This window comes from Aedes albopictus, chromosome 1, assembly GCF_035046485.1.
Source record: "Aedes albopictus strain Foshan chromosome 1, AalbF5, whole genome shotgun sequence".
In the NCBI taxonomy this organism is placed as follows: domain Eukaryota; kingdom Metazoa; phylum Arthropoda; class Insecta; order Diptera; family Culicidae; genus Aedes; species Aedes albopictus.
The window spans coordinates 70,082,699-70,105,196 of record NC_085136.1 but is presented as its reverse complement, the minus strand read 5'-3'; the positions used below and the strand labels follow the sequence as shown (position 1 = coordinate 70,105,196).

General features: G+C 45.2%; 1 protein-coding gene across 1 annotated transcript in view; it reads left to right on the top strand.

Moving 5' to 3' along the window:
• The first annotated feature begins 8,519 nt into the window (after positions 1-8,519).
• LOC109397206 (CLIP domain-containing serine protease C9) overlaps positions 8,520-22,498 on the top strand; it is a 29,875-nt gene continuing 15,896 nt past the window's right edge. The window contains exons 1-4 of the mRNA XM_029877436.2: positions 8,520-9,217; positions 10,488-10,668; positions 13,039-13,348; positions 13,409-13,592. Of these exons, the coding sequence (XP_029733296.1) occupies positions 9,103-9,217; positions 10,488-10,668; positions 13,039-13,348; positions 13,409-13,592 (790 nt within the window). The 5' untranslated portion in view covers positions 8,520-9,102. The remainder of the gene's footprint in view (positions 9,218-10,487; positions 10,669-13,038; positions 13,349-13,408; positions 13,593-22,498) is intronic.

Here is a 22,498-nt window from a genome sequence, read left to right as displayed (position 1 = left end):
GATAGTAGATTCGCAGACAGATCCGGCAGTAGCTGCACATCATGGACAGGAATCTCATCGCCGTTGCAGGAAGGTTGCAGTACAGATGAGCCCGTCGCAGTGATCTTCATACTTCCTCCGTTTGCTGCTACCACGGTACCACTTGATGGTTTGATGTTCTCCAGTAGACTGCTGTTGCGCGTCATATGCACGCTTGCTCCGGAGTCGAAGTACCAGTCTTCATCTGGCATCGATCCAAACGTTGACAGCACGGCACAGAATGCGTTGTCCTTCTTCGAGCTGCGGCAGTCCTTCGCTATATGGCCGTACTTTGCACATTTCCGGCACTTCGGTCCCTTGGGAGGATCCGACTTCTTCACTTGCTTACCGGAAGTTCCGCTTCGCTTCTTTGCTGCAAACGCCGAATCACTTGAAGCCATCGTCTGGACCTCTTGAAGAAGTTTCGTTTTTATGATGTCTCCAGTGATGGGTATGCCCGAGTTCTCCAAAGCCATAATCATTGGACGGTACTCGTCGGGCAGGCCAGCCAGCAGCAACGTTCCGATCCACTCTTCCGTAATCGCAAATCCGATCCCGTTGAGTTGATGAGCAGTCGAGACAATCCGGTTCACGTAATCGCCCATAGATTCGCACGATGTAAGGTCCGTCTTGATCAATTTGTGGAGGAGCCCGACTCGCCTAGTCAGTCCCGAATCCTCGAAGGCCCGCTCCAGCTTCGACCAAACTTCTCTCGCCGACATCGCTTCCTTGACGTGAACATAATTGATGGGATCAAGGAGTAGGATGATCTTCGCTCTTGCCTTGCGATCCTTGTCTGCATTCACGGCTTCGTAGGTTCCGTCGGGCTTCATCCTCGGCTTCACAACGCACCAGAGATCTTCGAGCTCCAGGAAAGTCTGTACAGCGAACTTCCAGGTGGCCCAGTTGTCTCTTCCGGTTAGACGTTCGATTCCAGGAAGGCTTGAAGTGACTATGCTACTACCTGCAGCGCTTGAGGATCCGGCTGTGGCGGAATTCATCTTGAATATCTTGATCGGCAAACGGTATAGAAAAATCTTGAGAAATCTTCAAAAACGTTTTGGAAAACGGCCCATAACCTATTAGAGTACGCAATAATAACGACTTGCTCGTACTAAGGTTGGAACAGAAGTGAAAATTTATTTGACATGAATCTTAACTAGCATAACCATGGGTTACTACGATAGGTTTCGCAACAGATTTGAGTGAGAGAAAAACAGAGCCGGCTACATAACGAGACGTGCGCTTGAAGGAGAGAAGACGTATCACCCAACTGCGTGTGTTGTAGTTATTTTTATTGGAGCTCGGCAAAACCCCATAGATGATTGGTTAGCATTGCAAGTTATCAATCAAATGATATAGGTTCGATATTAACAAAAGTGCGTTTACTAAACAAAAAAGTAAATGTGGTCATTCGTCTTAATTCTTGTATCTTGAAGTGTATCTTGTTGCATTGGTGCAATAATGATGAAGAGAACGAAATTGAAGGTTTGAGCGTAAAAATAACAAGCCTGCTAGTAAGAAAACTTTTTTTTTTCGGAGAAGAGGGAGAATGTGGGGTATGAACAAAGCTGAGTAGCATTTCCCATGCGTGTATTTCCCCTAGCAAGCATCAGTGACAGCCAGCACCATGACGGGGTCGTCGTCAGTGTGATGCTGCCTCATTGACGAGTGGACTGTTGGCGGAGCAAGTCGCCATCACCGTAAGGTTCCGTATTATGCCAAGTGATTCTACTGCAGTTTGCTAAGATGGCTGGGAACGGATTGTTCCAGTGAGTTGCCCGGTATTCACAAGTTCGGTTAAAATTTGATTGAACTCTGCCCTAAAGTTCAAAGTAAGTTTTTTTCTGAACCTTTTTTCGACTTCAATGTCGTTTTGAAGAGAAGTCAAAAGCTTGTATATGTACTTCCAAGTTCATAAACAATACATGAATAACTTTTTGGAGAATCAAGTTCAACGAAACCGAAATTGAACCAAATTTGAACTTCTGAGTTCGTTCTTCAAGTGGAATCCGAACTTTTGGTTGCTTGGGTGTCTTGTAATAGTAGTGACAAAAACGAAAAAAAAATCAAAAAAATTTCAGAAAATTAGGCTGTTAGAGATCATTGTACATTGAAACAGAGATTGATTAACGTCAAATAGACGGAAATAAGGTTTGAAGTTGAAAAACACCTTCGCATTTTTTCCTGCCACATAGGGTACTGGTTTACTTCCTAAGCATGTGGCTCCCATTTTCATCCTACGAAAAACAAAGGATTCAATCCTGTTTGTTTTGTTTCTTATTTTTGTATTTTTTGTTGGAAGTGAGCACGCATGAAAACAAAAAAAAACGGAATCAATCAGTGCCGTAATCGCTTGTTTTCGAATAGGATGAATATGGGAGCGTGAGATTAATGATGGCACTCATACCCTACTATAATCGAAAGTGCAAAACATGTTTGCACCAAACATTATTATACATAGAATTTTGATAAAACTAAACTTTTCAAGTGAAAATTTAGGTTATGAAATAATCTGAATGCCTTAAAAGAACCCATTTATAACAGCTCAGGACATCTATAAAATTTAATCGTCTGTTGAAGTGCATTAGTGCTTCAGGATTCTTGAAGGGCCCCCCTAATCGGAGGGCCCGGGGCATTTGCTTCCTTTGCCCCCCCCCCCCCTTAAATCCGGGCCTGATTGCTCCAATACATGTCTTTCGTGTGGTAGTGGTGCACAACTTTCATGCGTCGCTCGATGCTAGTCGTCAATAGATGCAGTCCACCTTTTTTGTTTACAACTGCTGTGCTACAACGCCTCCGCATCGAATCACACAGCCTCGGGGTTTCTCAAACGTAACTTCGGCTCCCTTGTTGACGATGCTCCCAACGAAAATCAAATTGGATTTCAAATCCGGTACGTATTAGACATCGCTGAGGATGATCTCTTGCTGATCTCCAGTCTCATCTTAACAATTGACCGGAACCGACAGCCTTAGCATCTGTCTCGTTACCGTCAGCTAGAGTGATTTTCATGCCCATGGGTTGCTTCAGTTCATCGAAAAATGTTCGGTCGCCACACATATGCGAGGTGGCACCGGAGTCGACCATATACAGCGGCCGTTCGCTCGTTGCAACATGTTTACATTGCAACGAGCGAATGCCATTCGCTAATTGCAATGTGACTTTGACACTAAAGTGCATCAAAAGGCACTGACAGCATAACTGACAGCACGATATTGACACTTGATTGCTTTTAAATTGCAATTTTGCAACTAGTGGACTTGCAACTAAAAAGCGTTGCAACTAGAGGGTTTGCAACGAGCGAACGGCCGCTGTACACACCAAACGCTTTCAGCAATATTTTGCTGAATTTTACCCAGCCGAAGGGTTCAGCAAATTTTTTTGCTGAACTTTCAGTAAAGTTTGCTGAATTTCAGCAAAACGTTATTAGTGATCAGCAGAGTTTACTGAACAAAGCTAAAAGCTGAAACATTCAGCACGGAAAAATTAAGCAAAATTTTGCTGAAACCCTCAATCAATTTTTGGTGTGTAGGTCTTCAATTGCTTCCGGTTCTGGGAAACCACAAACGCAAATGATGAGGTAGGTTTTCCCTACTTTCCCATTGGGGTTATGTTTCTGTGTCCCTCCTCGTCCACCAGATGTGGCAGAACCTTCGCTCTTCGTGATCGTGGATGGAAAGAACGAATCTCATCGAACAGTCACGCTTCACGTGGCCCGTGTTACTGACTTTTTACTGATTCCATGGTCACGTCGTTGTCCGCAGGGGTCTCCAACGCCGTTGTGAGATGATCGAAGGGCTCTGGAATGCTCTTGAGAATAATGGCCACTTTTAAGATTCGCATCCAGTTCATGACACCCGCGTTCGCCAGACTTGAGTACAGTTCTTCCATCCGGGGCTCCATGTCACCACTTTCGTCGTCGTGCAGAGTCTCTTCAGGAGTGACACCTTGCTCGCCAACGTCGTTTTTTGGTTCTGGATCACATCCCAGGTAGCTTTGTCCATCTTGCGGTCACTTGTCAAGACGAGCGATCGTAGCCCACGCCTTGGCGTCACCTTCTTTCCAGGTTTCGGTCAGTGGTTCGGGGGCGGCCTCTGTCAGAAACTTCCACAGGTTCTCCCGGACTAACAGCATCTGGACTTTGAAACGTCAGGTCTGGACTCCACGCTAACTCACACCGACACAGCGGCTGTGCTTTACATGCCGCACATGATAGGGTAACGGTCGAATTTTGGACCCCTAGAGGACATTAGTTTGAATTTAAGTCAAAAACATACGTATTCAGCGGGTGTTACACATTATGATGATGTTCGTATGATCGTTAAAGCCTCTACTGTCCGTTAAAAATACCCACAAGGTCATTTCTGGTTGAAAATTTTATGAAAATAACTTATTTTTGAAACACTAGTTTTCACTGTTTTGGACACCCCAATATATTTTGGACCCTCTTATGTATGTATTTTGGACACCCGGTGTTTAAACCCGTTTGAAACTATTTTCTGCCAATCTGCCACTTGAATATGCTGGATCACATCCTAATTACTTGATTGACAATGGCTGATTAGACGAACTTTGCGAATTTAATGCGCTAGAATGATAAACGTTTTTGTTTACATCTGCAAGTTTCCTCAGCACCGCAATCTCCTTTTGTAAACATGGTACGCCACTGACACGGAGGACGAGATTGACAAAAATGAATTTCAAGGCAAATAATGCTATTTCCAGTGCGGAAATGGTTGCTGCCCGTGCGGAGCAATCTAATTTAGCGAATGATTCTAAAAATTTTTGCCATCTCTTCATTAAATCTGTGAAATTTGTGATAATACGACTCAGGGGGACCAAAATATATGGGGGTCCAAATTATATTGGTTACCCTATGTGTTGCATGGGCCTTACTCATCGCTGCGTTGGGGGGGTGAAGGTTTCGCCATGTGTGGAAAACACACATTCTGTGGAACGCCTGGAATATGGAATCCGCTTCCATATTAGCTTTTGTTTATGGAAGTTGAAAAAAAAAATGCAATTTTAATGATTTTCAGAGATTTTTTCCATCGAATAGCTGAAGCAGTTGGAAATGCGTCAAAAACATTTCCAGTTCCATCTGCTTTCCAGCTCTTCGATGGAAAAAATCCCGAAAATCCACCTCATGTTTACATGTGCCAAACTGTTTGGCCGCGGCTCGGGAGACGTTTGACTGTTCCGTTTCCATCGAGCCGCACAAAAATGAGTATGAGACCGGGAACACATGGAATGTGTGTGGCGCGCACACATTTTAAACACATTCGGTCATTTGTGCATGTGTTGCAGCGCTCTGTGCGTTGTCAACACAGCCGATGGGCGAGAAAAAAATAGCGTGTCCGCCGCTACAGAGCTTCACGATATGTACACGCTAACCCTCAGTTACCCAGATTGGTGTCAAAGCGACCCAGATTGAGCAAAACTGCAGTTACTCTAATCTGAGTAAAGGCACCTTTACTCAAATCTGGGTTACTGATGCTGGTGGCAAAATCCGGGTAACCGGTACCCAGCTCCTCCGGGGCCTTGATTTTGTTAATTTATTTCCAATTTAGATTTTTTATAAAAAGTTCCCAATTCCCATGTGCTGTTTACTTACCTGATGCAGGAAAACAGTTCTCCGGAAGAATTTCACTGTTTTTCCGTCATTTATCCTCATATTTGTCGTGGAAACATCCATAATTTCCAGCGTTCTCCTGACCGCTGCCATACTCTCAAACCGGAAAGTGACAAAGTGCCGATTACTCAGATCTGCACCCAGATTTAAGAAATCTGGGTTTTCGGGTTACCCGGATTTTGACAACTGCTAACAACATGAAAATCCGGGTAGAATCGACCCAGGCGAAGGGTAGTTTCAGGTTAGCGTGTACTGAAATTTCCTTCGTCCATTTCATTCATGATTATGCAAACCCTTCCACTGCACTTTCAACTAATCTTCACACACAAACGCCTGTTACAATTACAGCGGCCGTTCACTCGTTGCAACATGTTTACATTGCAACAGATTGCAACTAGCGAATGCCATTCGCTAATTGCAACGTCACTTTGACACTAAAGTGCATCGAAATTCACTGACAGCGCAAATTTGACACTTGATTGCTTTTTAGTTTGCAAAAACTTGTCAAATTTTGCAATTATAGGTCTTGCAACTAAAGAACGTTGCAACGAGCGAACGGACGCTGTATGTTCAATCTTCTCATTTGGAAGATGGCCGCGCCCATTGCTGCCGTGTGCAGCATAGTTGCCCCCATGGGCGAAACAACGGATTTTTGTTAGGGGGTGCACATCTAACAAATATTCATTAGTTCATCCATTCATCATTCATCGCCCCATATCTCACAGCAATGCACCAAAATTCTAGGGGGTGCCTGGCACCTCCGGCACCCCTGGTAGTTTCGCCTATGGTTGCCCCACGTTCCAAAAAAAGCAAACTGAGAAAAACGCGTTTTAAGTTTCAGCCTTGTTTCCTTCTCTACGCACAAGTGTAATAAATAGCGTTAGAATTGGTATTTAGGATTAAAATATGTATGAACAAAAGCTTGCATAAACAAGACCCGTTCGCGTTTTTCTTATAGAAGTGAAGGCTCGCCGGTCAATGCTGTTGAAGATCGATTGGTGATCGCTTTTGGAGTTCTCCTCACTGACTCTCCAGTTCATATGTAATGTAAGTATCTTCTGTTAGCGACGGACTGCAGAAGCGTAGCCAGGCCTCCAGTTTCGCCAGGGCTTCCAGTAGGCTATAACTAATTCCATTGATTAATCTGCTACCCCATTCAAAGATCCAAGCGTTGAAGTTACATCCTTTCAACTAGCGTATCAGTGAGTGCATCCGAAATTCTCTTGTTTTCTTCATCCGACCACCTTGGAGGTGCATAGTAGTTGCACACCAAGACTCCATTGGTTTTGGTAATCACGAAGTCGCCGTATGAACTCTCGGTTACGTATTGGATGAGAAATCGGATGGGAACCTGCATGGCCGCTATTTGGGCTCTATTTGTCATCCAGTGACCACAACAGTTGCTGTGTGATGACGCAATGATTGCGATTGACCTTATTGCCGGTGTCGTATAACGGGCTGGCCAACGTGCCGGTGTCGTATAACGGAAGAGCCGTCCAGATGCCGACCAAACGTTGGAATTTGTAAAGCAGCCGGACAAATTACCGGAAGTGAAGAAAGATGGAGTGAAGAAACATTCCGGAAATTGTTTTGGCATCAGAGGTGTGCGGAAATGGAACACACGGTATGTGGACAGTGGCTGTTCGAGCCACACAACCAACAACCCAACGACCGCAAGTTTTGCAAGAAGCTCGACGAGCGCGTGAAGGTCGTCGTGGTGGATGGCTCCGTTGTTAGGTCCACCGGTACTGGAGAAGGTCTCCTGAAGTGCGTCGATGAAGAAGGAAGAGAAAACCAAGTAGCGGTGAAGGAAGTGCTGTAGGTTCCAAAACTGCACTGTGGACTACACTAGCTGCCCCTATTCGCATAACAGTCCCATGTTTGCTGGGTTTCCTATTCACATGGGACTGTTGTGCGAATCGAGGCAGCTAGGTCCGGAAGCTGGCACGGAAGGAACAACAAATTTATGTTTTAAGAACTTCCTGTCTCTGCAAATGACTGTGTTAAACATGACGGAGCAGAAGTATTCGATGCAGGAGCAGGAACTTTGTTCGGGTAGTGATGTCTAATGTAATCTTTGTGAACCTTTGTAAATGGACGCCGTATCGGAAACCGAGATATCCCGCCGGTTGTGGTCCTCTGAGCTGCTTTGAAGCAGTGTTGGTCAAGTGATAAGCCATGTACTATCGTTATAGGTAGTTACGCCCGCATGACACCGATCGGGAACATTTTCTCGACTCCCTGGGCATAGTGTATCATTGTACTTTCCTCACAATATACAAAATCATGCAATGCAATGGTAGATAAAGAAAGTCCTTCAATTAATAACTGTGAAAGTGCTCAAAGAACACTAAGTTGAAGCGAGGCAGGCCAAGTTCCAGTGAGGACGTCGAGCCATGAAGAAGAAGAAGAAAGAAGAAGAAACCCGCATGACACCGAACGCGAGAATAAATGCAAAAATCACGTGGTGGTTATCTTACCCCACGAGCCCTACACTTTAGCCAATGAGTTTAAAACCACAGAGTATATAAATACAGCGGCCGTTCGCTCGTTGCAAACCCGCTCATTGCAACGCTTTTTGGTTGCAAGTCCGCTAATTGCAAAATTTGACACGTGTTTGCAATTAAAAAGCAATCAAGCGTAAAATTTGTGCTGTCAGTCATGCTGTCAGTGCATTTCGATGCAGTTTAGTGTCAAACTGACGTTGCAATTAGCGAATGGCATTCGCTCGTTGCAAAGTAAACATTTTGCAACGAGCGAACGGCCGCTGTATCTACCGAGAATTCTCTCTGACTTCCAGCGAATCGGATCTCAGAGTCAGAACGATCGTCTTCGCGAAACCTAGAGCCGGGGAGATGGTTCATCAGTAACCGGGCAAGCAAGATTCTGCTCAGTCCCGTCCAGAATAGCAGACGGTTCGCATTGTCGTTCTCTCGTTGGTTGTAGAGCAGCAGACTGATGATCCCGCACAGCCGGCAAAACTGCGCGCGCGCGTAAATCTGTGAACGTGTCCCTAACAGTCTCGGCGACGCTGCTTATCGTGCGCATAAAAATAATCAAAAACTTGTGCACTTAGTGCAGTCGTCATGAAGATCCTGTGTAACACAAAGCGTTTGTCGTCAGAATCGTGGAAAACCGCATAAACTGGTTTGCTGAGGTGCTCCTCCAGCTATTTTAGTAGAGCGAATTCGCATATTCGCATTCTTCGCACAAAAAGTGGTTCATCTTACAGCACACCCACGCGTGACATTGAAGCGTATGTAGCGGATGGGTCTGGCGACCTTGTTCTAACGAAAATATTTACGAAAATGCGATCAGGAGGGTACCGTAGTGAGATAGATGTTCAGTTTGTTGTGTTGATGTGAATGCAAATTTGGTCAAACGAAAATCAGCTGGATCAGCTGAGCTGTTAGTTCATAGTGTTGTCGAAAGGGACTATATGCGGAAAGATGCAAACGAATCATCGTTGTACCAGATTCGTGGCTGTTGCTGTGGTGTTCTACGGACTGTTGGTTTTATCTGAGCAGTTTCGGTTTTCGAACCATGCTTCCGCGCAGATGTATGGTAAGTTGGGTTGATTGAACGTTTCATATACAGCGACCGCTCGCTCGTTGCAAACCCGCTCATTGCAAAGCTTTTTAGTTGCAAGTCCGCTACAGCGGCCGTTCGCTCATTGCAAAATGTTTACTTTGCAACGAGCGAATGCCATTCGCTAATTGCAACGTCACTTTGACATTAAAGTGCATCGAAATGCACTGCCAGCATGACTGACAGCACAAATTTGGCACTTGATTGCTTTTTAATTGCAAACACGTGTCAAATTCTGCAATTAGCGGTCTTGCAACCAAAAAGCGTTGCAATGAGCGGGTTTGCAACGAGCGAACGGCCGCTGTAATTGAAAAATTTAATAATTTGGTGCAAGTGAAAAGCAATCAAGTGTCAAATTGGTGCTGTCAGTCATGCTGGCAGTTCATTTCAATGCACTTTAGCGTCAAAGTGTCGTTGCAATCAGTGAATGCCATTCGCTCATTGCAATGTAAACATATTGCAACGAACGAACGGCTGCTGTATGCAGCGAATGTAAAATTTGGCAAGTTTTTGCAACTAAACAGCAATCAAGTGTCAAATTTGTGCTGTCAGTCATGCTGGCGGTGCATTTCGATGCACTTTAGTGTCAAAGTGACATTGCAATTAGCGAATGTCACTCGCTCGTGGCAAAGTAAACATGTTGCAACGAGCGAACGACCGCTGTGATCGGACTTACAACTTGAACGTTGTGTGGGTTTGCAACGAGCGAACGACTGCTGTACAGCGGCCGTTCGCTCGTTGCAACATGTTTAGATTGCAACGAGCGTATGCCATTCGCTAATTGCAACGTCAGTTTGACACTAAAGTGCATCGAAATGCACTTCCAGCACGACTGGCAGCACAAATTTGACCCTTGATTGCTTTTTAATTGCAAACACGTGTCAAATTTTGCAATTAGCGGACTTGCAACCAAAAAGCGTTGCAATGAGCGAGTTTGCAACGATCGAACGGGCGCTGTACATGCAGTAGCGTGCGCAGGGATCTTGCTTAGTAGAAGGGGCCACCACAATGATAGTGCAATACATGATCATGGGGCAAAATACAATCATAGTGTTACACGCAGTACGATGGGAATTCAACAAGCTACAGTGCTAACATTGCCAACTATTTCATATGTAGGGGAACTGGGGATAAGACACCCACGTTAAAGAAGAGTCCAATTTTTACCACGAAACACTTCATAAAACACACTATTTTGACACAAGTATGTATCTTTACACCAACTTTTGTTCCGATTTCATTGCAGAAGGCGACAGTTGCGAATCGATGAACGACTTGCCTGGTACGTGCATGGAGCCCCAGAAATGTACCTGGGTTCAACAAAACGTGATCCGAAAACGCCAATACTCTATATATGACGTTCCGATATGTGGTTTCACAGTGAGAGCCAGTCTGATCTGTTGCCCAGACGAGAGCGAAATTAGGAGGTATTGACTGAGTAGATACAGCGACCGTTCGGCGTTCGCTTGTTGCAACATGTTTACATTGCCACGAGCGAATGCCATTCGTCAAAGTGCAACATCATGACACTAAAGTGCATCGAAATGCACTGACAGCACCAATTTGACACTTGATTTATTTTTAGTTGTAACTAGAAAGCATTGCAACGAGCAGGTTTGCAACAAGCGAATGGCCGCTGTACCATTAGCGTGATTCAAAAAATCGTTTTTGCTCCACACCGCTTATTCGATTCGTAACCAGATTCTACGCCTTCTCCCAAAAAATGAGCTGATTTGGTTGAATCTCCTAGGCTACTCTATCAGCTACAACTTTGCCGAAGACCACATTCAAATCGGACGCCTCATTAATTTGTTACCATTAAGGAGTACCAAGGGTCAACTAACACTCTAGGGCACTTGGAGAAATGCTACGGTCAATTGAATGAAAAACATCCTTTTCCCATAGTAGTTCCCATACAAACTTTGAAGGGCTTGTGCACTCTTAATTTTCAACCTAATCAGCTCATTTTTTGGGAGAAGGCTTAAAATCTGGCTACGAATCTAATAAGCGGTGTAGAGCAAAAACGATTTTTTTTAACCACGTTACTGTACCATCCCGGATAAAAACTAACCATAGGGTATTTGGTGAAAACCATTCCTGTACCATACAGTGTACCAGCTACAATATAGTGTATTGTAATGGAATGGTTCGCTAAAAGCTTTGCACATTGGTAGCTATTATACATTTACATCCGTTCTTTATGTAACAATATATTATACTGTTTTTCTTACGTTTGAACCATTCACTATTCCGAAACAATCTTTTTCCGTGCATTTTTTATTTTTTATTCAGTTTATGATTTTTTCCGTGCTTTGTTTTGTTGATGTCCGTGACATTTTTGTTGCAAAGGAAATGAAAGAGAAAAAAGTGAATAAGTTGAAACATCTATTTAAAGTCAATAAAATGTTTAAATAAAGTGGTAAACCAGGTGTCCTAAGGACTGCATATCCAAGAGATATGGTGGGCTAGGTATGTAGAGTGCGATGAGAGGAATACGAATGTAGGTCAACCCGGAAAGACGCAGGCCAGATTACCGTAAATGAGTGGATGAGTTCAACACTATTCTTTCTCTTCTTCTCTCATGTGAAATTGCCTTGTACAACAACCGAATTAAATGCGATTTATCTTTGACATTTTTAACATAAGGACTGGACTGGACACTGAAACGACTTCTGAAATAAGTTCGTCTTCGCTTTTTAACCTAACTTATAGTTGAATCGAACTTGACAGTTTTCTCATGAGTTGTTATGTACACATTTCATAGTTCAGTCAAATTGGAGCCTCAATATTGCAATAATGGTTAAGCACGCTGTAATGATACTTATGTACCTCGTCACCCACTTCATGCAACTACATTAGTGGTCTAATAACACTTAGCGCGCTAGGCATAGTTCCATCATGCCGCTCAAAGTGTTGCCACAAATAATGCTTAGTTTGCAAAACCCGGTTATCTGGCTGGTGGGACATGGGAGCTTAAGCTTCAACTGTTAATGCAATCAGAGGCTACTCAGGCTTAGACGAGTTTAGGTTAGTTTGGCTAGAACTGCCATTATCGAAGGAACATGACGAGATAATATAACATTATATGGTTTGTATAATGTAAAACAATACAACATAACAAAAGAGAACCATTCCAAAACCATGATTAAATTTATAACCAGTAGTGAAATTACAATTAAAAACAATATATTAACGGTACATTTTATTGTTTGAAACCATACGTGTACCATACAATGTACGGTATATTAAAGCCCACGTATCAGTATTTCGAACAATTCATTTACAATAAAATGTATGGTTTTGTAAAAAAATATATATGGAGAAAATTTTTTTTTTATATTGTTACGATACTTAACAACCCGTATAGTATATTGTAAAAATCTCATTTACAATTCACTGTATGGTGTCTAACATTACATCTTATTGTTTTTGTATTTTTTATTTTTACAGTGGTGTTTATTGTAACAATATGGTTCTAAATAGTACTGTTACAATACAACATTCGGTTTTTCTACTGTATTTTTTATTCGGGATGCTTGATCGTATAATGTTATTGTTCGTGCAGTTGAAAATCGGAATTTTTGACACGCGAAAATCGATTTTTCTCCCAAACCATGCGTCGAACGTACATCGGGCAAAATACGCTGGTTAGAAGGCCAGATCCGCTGCCCAGCGCACTACGTCCGACGTTAGGTTTTACGTATGGATTTGGAGAAAACTCGATTGTCGCGTATGGCGAAATTTCGGGTTTCAACCACGACGACAATACTAAAACGAGCTTCCGTCTTTAATTTTAGGACCCTAGTCGGAAAGGCCGATCAAGCGTGCCAAAACTTCGCACGTGGTAGCGCCTTTTTCGCGCCGCACATCGTTGAAGGCAACGAAGCCGAGTTCGGAGAAATACCGTTCATCGTTGCTTTGGGCTACAACTCGACGGATTCCGATAAGGAGTATGACTTCCGCTGCGGAGCCAGTTGGATTGCGAAGAACTTCCTTCTGACGGCGGCCCATTGCGTATCCGGAAGAAATCAACCATCCATAGCCAGAATCGGAACGCTCAACCTGACGGAATCCGATGCTTCGAACTTTCAAGACTCGAAAATCAAGGTAGGTGCTTCCGTTGCGATCATTACTAGGATATTTGAATAATTTATGTTTTTACATTAGGACTGCTATCCGCATCCTCGTTACAAACCCAAACTGAAATATCACGACATTGCTCTCATAGAGTTAGTTACTCCGTTCAAGTATGATGATGATGGTATAGTTAACAAAATTTGTCTCTACACGGATCCGGGTGATATGGATCCGCGTCACGTTCTGACAGCATCCGGGTGGGGTATGACAACCGGTGAGTATGAGCCATTTAACGAAGTGACAACAATGTTGATGATGATACAGCGGCCGTTCGCGCGTTGCAACGCTTTTTAGTTGCAAGTCCGCTAATTGCAAAGTTTGACAAGCTTTTGCAATTAAAAAGCAATCAAGTGTCAGATTCGTGCTGTCAGTCATGCTGTCAGTGTATTTTGATGCACTTTAGTGTCAAAGTGACGTTGCAATTAGCGAATGGCATTCACTCGTTGCAAAGTAAACATTTTGCAACGAGCGAACGGCCGCTGTATTTATTTTCACGGGTTAGGACGCTACCTCCTGTCAAAATTTCATCCATAAATAGGCTTCATCCATAAATAGTTACAAGATAAAAACGAGGATAAAAACACATTAGAATGTGGTTATATTTCGATAGATCAAAGATATACAACTCTTCTAACTGTAAATGTCATAAAGTAGAGAAACTGACGAGTGTTAACAACATTTTGACACAATTGAATCATGTTTTGAATCGTTCCAAGATTAGGAATCAGTCAAGCGGTCAAAAAGCAACACCGCACACTAGTAAAAAATATTAAATAAAAACAAATATATTTGACGTTTCAATTATAGTTTTCAATCTGCTAAAAACGATGTTCTTCAAACTTCTAAGAAACGTTATTTTTTAAAAAACCTATAAGATTCCAAATCGGTTGAAAAATAAAAAATATTATCTTAGTTGGAGTAAAAGTCACATTTATTCATCCCGTCTAATTTTTTATTGGCTTAAATTCGTATCCCACAAAAACACAAGAATCTAAACATCTGGGAGCTTTCGAAAAATAAGCTGCAATATATCTCAAAATTATTTTTTTTTTTAGTTTTTATTTCTGTGTATTTTAACTTAGAAGCTAATTCTACACTCAATCTCAAAATTATGAAAAGGTTTAATGTTTCAATAAACTTTTTACAGTAGAATAATGACTGTAAGCTCTAAAATGCCATTATGTTTAGTTTTCGATGCAATTAATATGAAAGAGTCATAAATAAGTGTATTTATGTTATTCGCCATATTCATCGACAACTTTATCAAGAAATATATTTGAGATTCTTCTATCATTTCATTTTGCGCATATCAATTTTGGAATCTTTTATAATATAAGTAAATAGTTTTATTTCATATAAGCTTCCGGTGAATCATATTGATTGAGTGACTATTTGACTTAGTTTAAGATTCATTTGGCATGACTTGATAATGTCTATTACATAATTGATGTTATTTTTTTAAAACTGCAGACTACTGTATACAGGGTAATATAGGTATATAGGGTATATAGGGTAATTTGAAGGGTTCACTCAAATATCGTGGAACTTCATGCACACTTAAAACAGAATGACGAGATCGGCTGTGCGGATCTCGGTTAAAGTTCATTGGCTGAAATCTCGGCTAAACGCTTGACGTTTGATGTTTGATGATAGCGGCACCCACGGGTGCTGCTATGAATAAACTTTCTGCGTTGCAATAAACTGAAGCGGCCGTTCGCTCGCTGCAAACCCGTTCGTTGCAACGCTTTTTAGTTGCAAGTCCGCTAATTGCAAAATTATACAAGTTGTTGCAATACAAAGAAACAATCATGCGTCACATTTGTGCTGTCAGTCATGCTGGCGGAGCATTTCGATGCACGTTAGTGGCAAAGTGACGTTGCAATTAACGAGTGGTATTCGATCGTTTCAATGTAAACATGTTACAACGATCAAACGGCCGCTGTATATAGTACAGCGGCCGTTCGCTCGTTGCAAACCCGCTCGTTGCAACGCTTTTTAGTTGCAAGTCCGCTAATTGCAAAATTTGACAAGCTTTTGAAACTAAAAAGCAATCAAGTGTCTAATTTGTGCTGTCAGTTATGCTGGCAGTGCATTTCGATGCACTTTAGTGTCAATTTGCAATTAGCGAATGGCATGCGCTCGTTGCAACATGTTCACATTGCAACGAGCGAATGCCATTCGCTAAACCTCGCACCTAGGGGCAAGACAGATACAGCGAGAGTAACTCTGTTATCGAAGTGTTGCTCAGAATTCCTCTGGATAGCTCTGGATCACTCCGGTTTTCCCGAAGTGTTGCCTGATACCAGTGAAAAATCGAGCAATCTTGCCCGATTTCCCGCTTCGTGGAGACGTTTCTGAATGGATTTGAACAAAAAGAGTTACTCAGGATTGCTCAAAGTTGCTCTGGATTTCACAGTGTCTTGCCCCTAGCCTCGCACTTAACACGTCTGTATGACATTTGAGTGTATAGAAATACACTGACAGTATGATTGACAGTACAAATTTGACACATGCTTGCTTTTTACAGCGACCGTTCGTGCGTTGCAAAATGTTTACTTTGCAACGAGCGAATGCCATTCGCTAATTGCAACGTCAGCTTGACACTAAAGTGCATCGAAATGTACTGACAGCATAACTGACAGCACAAATTTGACACTTGATTGCTTTTGAGTTGCAACTAAAAAGCGTTACAACGGGCGGGTTTGCAACGAGCGAACGGACGCTGTAATTGCAACGGCCTGTCAAATGGTGCACTTCACGGACTTGTAACTAAAAAGCGCTGCAACGAGAGGGTTTGAAACGAGAGAACGGCCTACACGGTAAAAATTCTGCACGCTCGATGTAAGGGAAAAATCCATTAACTATTCAACATCTCAATCAACATGATCAGAAATGTTTCTCCATTGAAATCACAATGCTGTCAGTGTTGATTTCAGAACCAAAACAAACCCGCCAGAGAAATTAAGTGAAAATCACTTCGATTGGCACTACTGTATGAAGCAGTACGATCCAAAGTGAAAAGCTATTGGTGTGGTAATGACTGTTTTGGACATGAAAGTAAATATAAATGAGAGGTGGTAGATAGTGTTGCGCTTCGATGCGCACCTCTCTAACAGATGTAAAGTAGTGTAGTGTATGTAGTGGGAAAACAGATGATCGTGAATCTCAAGGTCCTGGTATCGAATCTGAGTGTGGTGAACCTTTTTTTTTATTCTAGTTTTTGAAATCAAATCATTGTCAACAACGAATTGAAGTGAATTTCCATTAAAACTGAAAAGGCGTTGAATGTTCTTTTTCGAATGGAATTTAATTGATAACAAACTGATTAGACAGTAGTGCGAATTCAAGTGCCAATCAGTTCATATCAGAGTGCAGATTTTTTACCGTGTATGTAAGGTCACTGTGAGTGAGCGATTTACAAACTTGACATTACAGCGGCCGTTCGCTCGTTGGAACTTGTTAACATTACAACGAGCGGATACCATTCGCTAATTGCAACGTCACTTTGACACTAAAATGCATCGAAATACAGCGCCCGTTCACTCGTTGCAAACCCGCTCATTGCAACGCTTTTTGGTTGCAAGTCCGCTAATTGCAAAACTTGACACGTGTTTGCAATTAAAAAGCAATCAAGTGTCAAATTTGTGCTGTCAGTAATGCTGGCAGTGCATTTCGATGCACTTTAGTGTCAAAGTGACATTGCAATTAGCGAATGGCATTCGCTCGTTGCAAAGTAAACATTTTGCAACGAGTGAACGGCCGCTGTACATCTTTTAAATACACTGACAGCATAACTGACAGCGCAAATTTGACAACACATTGGCCCTCCAATTCCCTTTCAGCTGGCGGATCCACATCGGATGTTTTGCTCAAAGTCGACCTGAACACGGAACCCTTAGAGCGGTGCACAGAGGATTACCGAACTAATGCCGGCCATTTTCGCCATAAGCTGCCCTCCGGTGTGACAGATCGTCAATACTGTGCGATTGGTAAACTGGGAGCATCCGGCGATCGAGGAGATGCGTGTGTAGGCGATTCCGGAGGCCCACTGCATTTCAGGAATCTTTCGGCGGATCGGTTCTACCTGGTGGGAATCAGCTCGTTTGGGTTGGGATGCGGCAGTGATTCGGCCAGTATCTACACCCGTGTGGCTGCCTACCTGGATTGGATTGTACCGATTGTATGGCCGGACCAGGCCTCTTTACTGGACGACGAATAAAGAAATAGATACACTTCATTAGAGCAGTTAGTTTTTTTTTGTATAGATATCACGTCATGTATAATAAAATCCTGTTCCTTGGTATACGAAGCCGGGTTGATTATTTTGGGTTAAAGACTACGGAAGATCCGGAGGAACTCCCGGAGGAATCTCCGGAGGAACTCCCGGAGGAATCTCCGGAGGAACTCCCGGAGGAATCTCCGGAGGAACTCCCGGAGGAACTCCCGGAAGAATCTCCTGGAGGAATCTCCTGGAGGAACTCCCGGAGGAATCTCCTGGAGGAACTCCCGGAGGAATCTCCTGGAGGAACTCCCGGAGGAATCTCCTGGAGGAACTCCCGGAGGAATCTCCTGGAGGAACTCCCGGAGGAATCTCCTGGAGGAACTCCCGGAGGAATCTCCTGGAGGAACTCCCGGAGGAATCTCCTGGAGGAACTCCCGGAGGAATCTCCTGGAGGAACTCCCGGAGGAATCTCCTGGAGGAACTCCCGGAGGAATCTCCTGGAGGAACTCCCGGAGGAATCTCCTGGAGGAACTCCCGGAGGAATCTCCTGGAGGAACTCCCGGAGGAATCTCCTGGAGGAACTCCCGGAGGAATCTCCTGGAGGAACTCCCGGAGGAATCTCCTGGAGGAACTCCCGGAGGAATCTCCTGGAGGAACTCCCGGAGGAATCTCCTGGAGGAACTCCCGGAGGAATCTCCTGGAGGAACTCCCGGAGGAATCTCCTGGAGGAACTCCCGGAGGAATCTCCTGGAGGAACTCCCGGAGGAATCTCCTGGAGGAACTCCCGGAGGAATCTCCTGGAGGAACTCCCGGAGGAATCTCCTGGAGGAACTCCCGGAGGAATCTCCTGGAGGAACTCCCGGAGGAATCTCCTGGAGGAACTCCCGGAGGAATCTCCTGGAGGAACTCCCGGAGGAATCTCCTGGAGGAACTCCCGGAGGAATCTCCTGGAGGAATCTCCTGGAGGAACTCCCGGAGGAATCTCCTGGAGGAACTCCCGGAGGAATCTCCTGGAGGAACTCCCGGAGGAATCTCCTGGAGGAACTCCCGGAGGAATCTCCTGGAGGAACTCCCGGAGGAATCTCCTGGAGGAACTCCCGGAGGAATCTCCTGGAGGAACTCCCGGAGGAATCTCCTGGAGGAACTCCCGGAGGAATCTCCTGGAGGAACTCCCGGAGGAATCTCCTGGAGGAACTCCCGGAGGAATCTCCTGGAGGAACTCCCGGAGGAATCTCCTGGAGGAACTCCCGGAGGAATCTCCTGGAGGAACTCCCGGATGAACTCCCGGATGAACTCCCGGAGCAATCTCCTGGAGGAACTCCCGGAGGAATCTCCTGGAGGAACTCCCGGAGGAATCTCCTGGAAGAACTCCCGGAGGAATCTCCTGGAGGAACTCCCGGAGGAATCTCCTGGAGGAACTCCCGGAGAAATCTCCTGGAGGAACTCCCGGAGGAATCTTCTGGAGGAACTCCCGGAGGAATCTTCTGGAGGAACTCCCGGAGGAATCTTCTGGAGGAACTCCCGGAGGAATCTCCTGGAGGAACTCCCGGAGGAATGTCCTGGAGGAACTCCCGGAGGAATCTCCTGGAGGAATCTCCCGGAGGAATCTCCTGGAGGAATCTCCTGGAGGAACTCCCGGAGAAATCTCCTGGAGGAACTCCCGGAGAAATCTCCTGGAGGAACTCCCGGAGAAATCTCCTGGAGGAACTCCCGGAAGAATCTCCTGGAGGAACTCCCGGAGGAATCTCCTGGAGGAATCTCCGGAGGAACTCCCGGAGGAACTCCCGGAGGAATCTCCGGAGGAACTCCCGGAGGAATCTCCGGAGGAACTCCTGGAGGAACTCCCGGAGGAATCTTCTGGAGGAACTCCCGGAGGAATCTTCTGGAGGAACTCCCGGAGGAATCTCCTGGAGGAACTCCCGGAGGAATCTCCTGGAGAAATCTCCTGGAGGAACTCCCGGAGAAATCTCCTGGAGGAACTCCCGGAGGAATCTCCTGGAGGAATCTCCGGAGGAACTCCCGGAGGAATCTCCGGAGGAACTCCCGGAGGAATTTCCGGAGGAACTCCTGGAGGAACTCCCGGAGGAATCTCCTGGAGGAACTCCCGGAGGAATCTCCTGGAGGAACTCCCGGAGGAATCTCCTGGAGGAACTCCCGGAGGAATCTCCTGGAGGAACTCCCGGAGGAATCTCCTGGAGGAACTCCCGGAGGAATCTCCTGGAGGAACTCCCGGAGGAATCTCCTGGAGGAACTCCCGGAGGAATCTCCTGGAGGAACTCCCGGAGGAATCTCCTGGAGGAACTCCCGGAGGAATCTCCTGGAGGAACTCCCGGAGGAATCTCCTGGAGGAACTCCCGGAGGAATCTCCTGGAGGAACTCCCGGAGGAATCTCCTGGAGGAACTCCCGGAGGAATCTCCTGGAGGAACTCCCGGAGGAATCTCCTGGAGGAACTCCCGGAGGAATCTCCTGGAGGAACTCCCGGAGGAATCTCCTGGAGGAACTCCCGGAGGAATCTCCTGGAGGAACTCCCGGAGGAATCTCCTGGAGGAACTCCCGGAGGAATCTCCTGGAGGAACTCCCGGAGGAATCTCCTGGAGGAACTCCCGGAGGAATCTCCTGGAGGAACTCCCGGAGGAATCTCCTGGAGGAACTCCCGGAGGAATCTCCTGGAGGAACTCCCGGAGGAATCTCCTGGAGGAACTCCCGGAGGAATCTCCTGGAGGAACTCCCGGAGGAATCTCCTGGAGGAACTCCCGGAGGAATCTCCTGGAGGAACTCCCGGAGGAATCTCCTGGAGGAACTCCCGGAGGAATCTCCTGGAGGAACTCCCGGAGGAATCTCCTGGAGGAACTCCCGGAGGAATCTCCTGGAGGAACTCCCGGAGGAATCTCCTGGAGGAACTCCCGGAGGAATCTCCTGGAGGAACTCCCGGAGGAATCTCCTGGAGGAACTCCCGGAGGAATCTCCTGGAGGAACTCCCGGAGGAATCTCCTGGAGGAACTCCCGGAGGAATCTCCTGGAGGAACTCCCGGAGGAATCTCCTGGAGGAACTCCCGGAGGAATCTCCTGGAGGAACTCCCGGAGGAATCTCCTGGAGGAACTCCCGGAGGAATCTCCTGGAGGAACTCCCGGAGGAATCTCCTGGAGGAACTCCCGGAGGAATCTCCTGGAGGAACTCCCGGAGGAATCTCCTGGAGGAACTCCCGGAGGAATCTCCTGGAGGAACTCCCGGAGGAATCTCCTGGAGGAACTCCCGGAGGAATCTCCTGGAGGAACTCCCGGAGGAATCTCCTGGAGGAACTCCCGGAGGAATCTCCTGGAGGAACTCCCGGAGGAATCTCCTGGAGGAACTCCCGGAGGAATCTCCTGGAGGAACTCCCGGAGGAATCTCCTGGAGGAACTCCCGGAGGAATCTCCTGGAGGAACTCCCGGAGGAATCTCCTGGAGGAACTCCCGGAGGAATCTCCTGGAGGAACTCCCGGAGGAATCTCCTGGAGGAACTCCCGGAGGAATCTCCTGGAGGAACTCCCGGAGGAATCTCTTGGAGGAACTCCCGGAGGAATCTCCTGGAGGAACTCCCGGAGGAATCTCCTGGAGGAACTCCCGGAGGAATCTCCTGGAGGAACTCCCGGAGGAATCTCCTGGAGGAACTCCCGGAGGAATCTCCTGGAGGAACTCCCGGAGGAATCTCCTGGAGGAACTCCCGGAGGAATCTCCTGGAGGAACTCCCGGAGGAATCTCCCGGAGGAACTCCCGGAGGAATCTCCAGAATATCCAAGATGGCGACTCAAACTTCAAGATGGCGTCTGTTAGTTGAATGCAGTATGGGGTATGTTTTGTATGGGGAAGATGTCTGGAGTCCAAAAATGAAAACCAGAATATCCAAGATGGCGGTCTAAAATCCAAGATGAAGGCTCAAAATTCAAGATGGCGTCTGTTTAATTGAGTTTAGGCCCTTTAACCATTCAATATGGGTATATTTTGTATGGGGAAGATGTCCGGAGTCCAAAAATGGTGATCAGAATACACAAGATGGCGGTTTAAAATTCAAGATGGCGGCTCAAAATTTAAGACGGCGTCTGTTAAATTTTAGGCCCTAAAACCATGCAATACTGGTATATTTGCTATGGGAAATGTGTTCGGAGATAAAAAAAATAACGACCAGAATATCCAATATGGCGGCTAAAAATTCAAAATGGCGACTTTTCAATGAAGTTTTAGGCTCTAAAACCACGCAACATGCATATATTTGGTATGAGGAAGATGATCGGAGTTCGAAAATGGCTACCAGAATATCCAAGGTGACGTTTCAAGACTTAAGATGGTTAAGGCTCTAAAATTATGAAATATGGGTATATTTGATATGTAAAAGATGTCCGGATTCCAAAAACTGCAGTTTGAAATCCAAGATGGTGGCAGATTAATGACGTTTAGGCTCCAAAAATATGCAATATGGGTTTGCTTGATATAATGACGATGTCTGTCTGGACTCCAATAGTGGCGACCAGAATATCCAAGATGGCGGCTCACACTTCAAGATGGCGGCTGTTCAATGGAGTTTTGGCTCTAAAACCATTCAATATGGGTATATCTGGTATAGGGACGAAGTCTGGAGTCCAAAAATGGCGATCATAATTTCCAAGATGGCTGACTTAAATCCAATATGGCGGCTCAACATTCAAGATGGCGACTTTTTTAGCTTTGGTGCCATGAAATGGACTTTTGGTAAACGTATGAAAGTGCGATTTTCATCAGCATGAGTATTTTCCAAAACTTGTATCCCATGCAACATTCTTTTAAAAAATCTGTATCCCAAACATGCTCCGGTGGTTAAAAAATCTGCATTTCATACAAAACGCAATCTGTATGAGTGATCAAAAATCTGTAAAATACAGAT